Source organism: Cavia porcellus, unplaced genomic scaffold, assembly GCF_034190915.1.
Source record: "Cavia porcellus strain 051 isolate PalLab524CR breed Dunkin Hartley unplaced genomic scaffold, mCavPor4.1 scaffold_23, whole genome shotgun sequence".
In the NCBI taxonomy this organism is placed as follows: domain Eukaryota; kingdom Metazoa; phylum Chordata; class Mammalia; order Rodentia; family Caviidae; genus Cavia; species Cavia porcellus.
In genome coordinates, this window is record NW_026947506.1 from 4,801,599 (window position 1) to 4,809,702 (window position 8,104).

At 40.6% G+C, this 8,104-nt stretch overlaps 1 protein-coding gene across 1 annotated transcript; it reads right to left on the reverse strand.

Annotated features, from left to right (window-relative positions):
• Positions 1-494: 494 nt before the first annotated feature.
• On the reverse strand, positions 495-6,511 carry LOC134472411 (endogenous retrovirus group K member 13-1 Env polyprotein-like). Its single transcript, XM_063233723.1, has 2 exons — positions 5,899-6,511; positions 495-3,007 (listed from the first exon to the last, which is right to left on the reverse strand). Exon 2 carries the CDS (start codon positions 3,002-3,004, stop codon positions 920-922), a length of 2,085 nt encoding a protein of 694 aa, XP_063089793.1. The 5' UTR covers positions 3,005-3,007; positions 5,899-6,511; the 3' UTR covers positions 495-919.
• Between the last annotated feature and the right edge of the window lie 1,593 nt (positions 6,512-8,104).

An 8,104-nucleotide genomic window follows, 5' to 3' on the forward strand; every position in this document is an offset into this window, starting at 1 on the left:
CAGAGCCAGGGCGATCCAATAGTGAGGGAAGCCCAAGTTCCAGGTCAGCTACAGTGGGGCCAGAGGTGTGATGACAGAAAAAGTTGTTAGAGGACAGCCACAAGACTGTCTGGGCTTCCAGTAAGCTGGACTCTGCATACTGTAGTAGACCTCTGAAATGTCCCTGTTGGAGTAGAAGTCATTCGGGATGTTGGGTTCTGATCCTCTCTTGACGCTTGAATATATTTTTTGTGGAATTGAGTTATGTCAAGACAGGAGGAAGAGCTTAAAACATTTGAAATGCAAAAGCCATGTGGAAATGCTTCCAATTTTAGCCTCTAGTTCCCCTCTAAAGTAGGAAAGAGATTCTAAGAGGTGGAGTGTGGAGTACGCCGCTCTGTCATTACCCTGTCGTGAGTGTCTAGAGCACTCTGAACTCCGGGCAAGGTAAACACGCACGCCTTGTCGGGACACGGGGGGTACAGCGCTTGGAAAAGAAAGACAGGAGAGACACCTTTGCTGTCTGCACCGCGTTACACTGCACTGCACTGCACTGTACGCACAATCTTTATTTTAGGATTCATATATAGTAAACCCGATCAATTCACAGAGCCCAGATAATTAAGTAGTGAAAAGGCATTCTTTGTGGCAAGCTACAACGTGACAGACTACAATGTTTATTCTAAAACTATCTAAGTGAAGTAAATAATCACAACCAGTTCTCACAACTTCTCTAGCCCAGGAAGAAATTCATTAGCTCAAGAATGTTGTTAATTTGTCTGCTGTTAGTGTCACAAAGGGTGGCCAGCCACTTCCTCAAGACTTCTGCAAAACAAAGCCAGCTCACAGTATGGATTCCAGAGGGTGAGGGCTCACTGAGAACAGGCATTCCCGTTCTACCTCCTTCTCGCATACCAGGGCGGCTATTGTAAATTGCAGGTTAGAGGGGGTTGGGCCTACAAAGTGACACCTCATCCCCCACACTTCCTTCCTTTTTATTTTTTAACAATAATTTCCATAAGATCAGGTTATTAATAGCATTTCGTCTTATGCAGTAAAAATACACAAGAACTATGGCAATGAGAACTATAATTAAACTAAGTCCCATGCCACTAAAAGTGTGGGTAATGCTCTGCCAGATTCCTTTGGAATCTAATCCTTTCAAAGATTGAGCAAGCAATTGCGCGAATTGTGCTAGAGATTCATCATCATTTTGCTTTGCAAAATCCTTGTCAATTTGATTATGCAAAGATTCTATTTCCTCCTGGGCAGAGGTGTTTCCATTTAAATACATTCTAATCATTTCCCATTCAAGTTCTGTCTGATTATAAGGTCGTTGGGTTATACAGAAAGTAGTTGAATTCCAATCACATTTTAAAAACACTTGATGCTGAAGAGCCAATATTTTTCTACCCATCCATTCAACTGTTTGTTTAAGGAGGTCTATTTGTTGTTGTAGTTTGGCGTTTATTTGCCACTGAGTTAACCAAAGTTCATGAGAATTCTCATGCCATAATTCGACAACATGTTTTTTTTGCAAAGAGGTATGTAAAGCTACTCCTGAGACTGCTGCTAGAGAGGCTGTAGTTATCAGACTTAACAGTACAGCAACCACTATTCCAATAAATCTTTTTGTACGTTTTAACAGATGTTTAAAAAATTCAGTAGTAACAGAAATTACCGGGTCTTGAGACCAAGGTCGAGTTAAATTTACAGGCAACCAAATATGAGTTTTTTGTTGTAACAGCATAACTGTATAAGGCTTAGTGAAATTTAGTGTGCTATTTAAGCATGTAAACAATTGACAATTTAAACAAGTACAAGAAAAATGTGTAAAATTAAAAGTTCCCACTAAAAAGACATAAGGTAGAGGTGCACAAACAGTAATATTATACATTTTAAACCTAGTAAAATTATAAGTAGTAGATATAGATCGACTAGTCCCTGAATATGAAACATTGTACAAGGTTACAGGTTGCATAGCGGCTGGGATCTTCCAAATATGATTTTGAAGGTGATGAGGGTATTCTTCGGCTGCAACAGCAGGGTTAGCGATTCCACCATCTCCCCACCACAAGAGAGCCGTCTTTTGTTGAAATATAGGAGCTCCGTCAGTTATTTTCTTTGGATCTGGAAGACTATACACAACAGAGAGATTACATCTTGTCTCATTCCATTCAGCACATCCATTAACGAATTTTCCAAATGGTCCCCAAATAATATACCCATCAATATTTTTAGCAAATTTTCCCATACATAGTTGCCAAATTATGGGATTATAAGAAATATTTTTATAAGTGAATTCAGGGCATACAGGAAATGTATTTGTATCAGGTGCTGTTAAATTTTTCCAGGTAACATTAAAGGTTTGAGCAGCCAAGGCTTGAAGCCTTGTCCTTTTGTTGCCTGCTTTTATTCCATGTTGAATCCAATACTGCCATCCCAGAGGGATGCAAGGCGGTTCCCCAATGCAAATAGGCCTTTGATTACCATAATAAGTAAAATTGAATAGTGTCCCATCATCTTGATTGTGGGGGGTTAAATCAGCCCACGGTGCTGACAAAATTTCTCTAGGTGTGGTATAAAGTAAAATATCACTAGTTCCCCATTTTACAGGTTCTAATAAAGGGGGGTTTGGAATATATGCCCAGTACGAATGCGGAGGTACCTCAGTCCCCGACGCAACAGTGAGCAAGGCACATAAAGCTAAAAACAAGTTTTCAGGGTTTAAAGGCTTTCCTGCTTGAAGGACAAGCCGTTGCCCTTCTATGGTCAATTTCTTTAATTGTCCCCATGTAGGGAGGGGATTTAAATTTGGTCGCTGTGAGCGGCGGGATTTTCTTAGCTTTAATCTGGCCATGGCTGCGATAGGAACAAGCTCAGCATCCTCAGCCTCTAGCTGGTTTCGCGCTCGCTTCTGAAGGCACGGTTCCGGTTCCTTGGGGAGTTGTCTCCGGGGCTGGCGAACAGGGTCTGGAGGCGCGGATCCTGATCCATCGTCCAGGGACCCACTGCTGAATTCCATTTTCTGTGGAGATATAACCAAAACCTCTCCCCTTATAGAGCAATGTGCCCCTCTCCCATTCAGCCTCTGGAGTTGTTTTAGTCCAAATAGGTTCATTAATCACAAAGGGCTGTTGTTGCTGTTCAAAATGTTTTTCAGCTCTAGTTAATATTTCACCTTGTGGTAAATTGAGAAAATTTAAAATAAACAATGCTTGATGCAGTAATGTTTTTGGACTGTTTTGCAATTTAAACAGTATTGGTATCTGAATATCCTCCTGACTCCTCCTTTTTAATTTTTTAATTTGCAACTTAAGAGTGCCATGTGCTCTTTCAACAATAGCTTGACCCTGGGGGTTATATTCAATCCCTGTAATATGAATAATATTATGGAGATCGCAAAATTGTTTAAATGTTTTGCTAGTATAAGCAGGTCCATTATCTGTTTTGATTTTAGAAGGAATTCCCATAACTGCAAAAGTCTCCAATAAATGTACAATAACATTTTTAGTGGATTCTCCCTGTTGAGCAGTAGCCCATAGAAATGAAGAATAGGTATCAATAACTACATGTACATAAGAAAGCCGACCAAAAGAAGGTACATGTGTAATATCCATTTGCCATAATTCATTAGGTTGAGTTCCTCGAGGGTTGACACCTGCGGGAATAATTCTTAAATGTAATGGTCTACAAATAGGGCAGGCTTTTACAATCTGTTTAGCTTTTGTAAAAGGTATCTTATATTTAAGATGCAAATGTCCTGCATTTGCATGATTAAATTGATGTTCTTCAACGGGTGTGGTGAACATAACTAAGGAATCCACTGCATTGTTACCTGATACTAATGGTCCGGGTAACTGAGAATGAGAACGTAAATGAGTAATAAAATAAGAATGATTTCTTTTTTGAACATGTATTTGTAAATTTTGAAATAAAGACAATAAAGCAGGCTTATTAGAATATAACACAGCTGAATAGATATTTGTCACTACTCCAACAGAATAGGCCGAATCGGCTATAATATTAATAGGTTGGTTATGAAAATCTAAAAACACTTGTAATATAGCAAAAAGTTCATTTTGTTGTACAGAGTTAAAATTTGTCTGACGTACCCAGTAAGATTTTTGAGTCCAATATGCAGCTTTATTTTTAGATCCATCTGTAAATATAGTCAAAGCTTGTGGAATTGGCTGTACAGCTAATAAGGTATTAACCACAAATTGTTGACGTCTAAAAAAATCCCATAATTTACTTTTAGGAAAATGATATGAAAAAGTTCCCATGAAATCTGCTAAAGCAATTTGTAAGGTTTCAGTAATTGACAACAAATATTCCCATTGTTCCTTAGTTAAAGGGATAACTATATTGTTTATATCTTCTCCTATCAAAGTTATAGAACGAGCTCTACCATTTATAATTAAAGCTGCAACCATGTCAATATAAGGCATAACATTTTTAGATTGCTTAGTTTTAGTGAATACCCATTCTACTGGCATAGCATTTTGACCTAAAACTGCAGAGGGATATTGAAAAGTATTAATAATATATAAAGTTAGAGGCAATTTAGGATCAATCCTAATTAAAAATGCATCCTTAATTCGTTGTTCTACAAACTGTAATTCTTGCTCGGCTTTTGTTGTTAAAGAACGAGGGCTGGATGGATCTGAAGAGCCCTGTAGAGTAGCAAACAAATGTTGTAATGCATGGGTAGGGATACCTAGTGTGGGACGAAGCCAATTAATATCCCCTAATAATTTTTGAAAATCATTTAAAGTGGATAACTTATCTCTCCTAATAGACATTTTTTGTGGAATCACCTTTTGTCTAGTAAGAATATATCCCAAATAATGACTAACTTCTTCCTTTTGAATTTTATCCTGTGCTATTACAAGTCCAAACGGAGAAAAATATTGAGGTAAAGTTTTTAAAATATCTTTTAAAACATTTCTATCACTATATTAGCATTTTTGTCTTGCCTTTTTCGCACAACCTTCCATAAACCACATGTGCCACTGTAAATATTCTGGCTCCTTTAAAAGAATTTTGGCCAAGGCTTTCCAATCATAAGGAGCAAGATTACCATAGTGATCTGCTACCGATGTTATTAATTCTCTAGTGTAATGAGCCTGAGGGCCATAAAGGGTTACAGCCTTTTTTAATTTTGCTAAATCATCCATATTAAATGCTTCCCATCTAGGGGGAACTGCCTCTCCATCTATTGGCTGAGGCCTGATTACAGGGAAAGCAAAGGCAGGCTTTTCCTCATCAGAATCCCCTAATTTTGGTAGATCAGCCAAAGCTAGCTTGGCTTTACTCCAATTAGGGTTAGATGGAGGAGGTGCAGAGGGAACTACAGGCGGGTTTTGCTTAACGGAGAGTTGTTTCACCTCTTGTGTTAAATGTTGTATAGCCTGTAAAATTGGGCGATTGTCATAATTTGATATTGCTGCGGCAGCTAAAGCTGAGTCGGCTGTAGTGGATTTTACTTTTAGTTTGGACGCCTTTTCACTACTTAAAGCGATAGCGTCATTTTGAACTACATTCTGCTCCTCCTCTGTGAGGGGCAATTCCTGAATAACTGGCTTAATTTCTAGTTGAAGATTTTCTACAATATGTTCATCTTCCATAGCTTTTAATAAAGAGTACACAACCGACCAAATAGCCCAAAAACGTAAAGGAATCTTTTCCTCCTGTTGCATAGCCCTTTCTATACTAACCCTTGCCTTCCTCCATACTTCTACATCCAAAGTTCCTTCATCTGGAAACCAAGGATTATATTCTTTAATTGTATCAATACACATATCCAAGTCAGCTGACCTGAGCGATATGCCATATATAGATAATAAATGTTTAAGAATTTTTAAGAAAGGAGAGGAAGCAGATTGTTCCATTTCCCCGTAATAAAATTATACTTACCTTCCTAAGCGACCTTCGGAGTCCCTGAATTCGGGCGCCACTTGTCGTGAGTGTCTAGAGCACTCTGAACTCCGGGCAAGGTAAACACGCACGCCTTGTCGGGACACGGGGGGTACAGCGCTTGGAAAAGAAAGACAGGAGAGACACCTTTGCTGTCTGCACCGCGTTACACTGCACTGCACTGCACTGTACGCACAATCTTTATTTTAGGATTCATATATAGTAAACCCGATCAATTCACAGAGCCCAGATAATTAAGTAGTGAAAAGGCATTCTTTGTGGCAAGCTACAACGTGACAGACTACAATGTTTATTCTAAAACTATCTAAGTGAAGTAAATAATCACAACCAGTTCTCACAACTTCTCTAGCCCAGGAAGAAATTCATTAGCTCAAGAATGTTGTTAATTTGTCTGCTGTTAGTGTCACAAAGGGTGGCCAGCCACTTCCTCAAGACTTCTGCAAAACAAAGCCAGCTCACAGTATGGATTCCAGAGGGTGAGGGCTCACTGAGAACAGGCATTCCCGTTCTACCTCCTTCTCGCATACCAGGGCGGCTATTGTAAATTGCAGGTTAGAGGGGGTTGGGCCTACAAAGTGACACCTCATCCCCCACAATTACCCGGCTCGTGGGTCCTCCGGGTCACCCTCCCACTGTAAGTCTGTGCCCAGGAGTGGTGCCAAGTGTGGGTCTCTGCCCTCCATTTCTCTGCCTTTAGCATATCTTTGCGAGAGCAAGCCTACGTCATCTGATGTTACCTTGAGCACTGTGATACCCTCTGAATTATCCTGATATGCTTTTGACCATGTGTTGTCTTGTTCTAAAACATTCACCCAAACAAGAGATTATTGTCCCTCTGTGCTTTTTATATCGTTAATTCTTTGTTTTTATATTGTTCCATCTTAATTTTATTCCTCCCTCCACTGAGTGCCTTATTTATGAGTGTGTAGCTGGCATTTTGTTACTATTTGTGCTTGTCATCTCTTTATATTAATTTCCTTATTCTGGTTACCGTGTAATTACTGCGGCCGCCATTGTTTGTGAAAGCCGCACATTCTCATCCAGTTTGAGGAATAACAGGACCACAATTATCAGGCCGTTTTCCTTACAGTCTTTCTCTGGGGATTCACTGGAAGCTTTTCTCCCAAATAGCCCCAGTTAGGACAGTAACTTCAAAGCGGTTCTTGTGTGTTGGGAGAATCATCCAGCCTGTCTCCACACTGTGTTAATATTTTTCCTCTTGTCTTTGGCCCATAACTTTTTCATCCCAGGAAAATTTATTTGGTGACACCTTGGGGTGCTTCAATGCAGGGCCGCCTTATTTTTACCTTGAATTTCTTCTCCGCCATCACCTGCCTTTCCCAGGATCAGCCTTGGTGAGTCGCAATCTGCACGGTGCAGTCTCCTTTGAGATCCTTAAGGAGATTTCGGGGATACCCTTTCAGGACTTTTACTGATTTTAACTTCATCCTCTGTGCATCGTGGGCATGGGTCTGCGGAGTCCAGACAAGGGAGAGCTTATGACTGGCCACATTGTGACACTCAGTGCCACACCCCATCTCCACACTGCCCGGGCACTTCTGATCATCATAGGCTTCAAGCGCTCTCCACCCCCAGGAGCACATTTTCTAGGCTCCCAGACAAAGGTTCTCTGGCAGGGTGCACCCCACCATTCATGTAGAACAGTGGCAGTGAACCTCCGGTGCACATAATTTGTTTTCCATTTAAGACAAAAGATGATGATGTACGAGTTGTTTTTTCTAAACTGAAACCTCAGCATTCGGGTGTAATTGAAGTGCTGGCACTTCGCCATGAATAAGTAGTTGGGGTTGCAGTCTGGGCACTGGTCTCTAGAAGTTTCTATGTCACTGATCTAGGATGTACCCCCCCCCAGAATGATCCCTCTCTATTGTCTAACATCTAATGTAACACAGTGATGACTTTTATACTCAGACAATTACAGATACCACTTGGAGCATTCTGGACAATGTTAGTAAGGAAAAGAAACAAAGCAGGATTTATTTCAGAGTAAACCTGAGGGGAACCACTCTGGTCCTGAGGCCAGCCCTGATCCTCTTGTCTGGGCTCTGAAGTCTTTTCTGTGGGGTGACGAGGGGAAGTTCAGTGAGTGGGGCTGTGGCTCTCTGCCGAGGGCGAGGCTTGCAAGAGCACGGGGTCACCGTTGCTGAGCGTGAGACTTGGACAG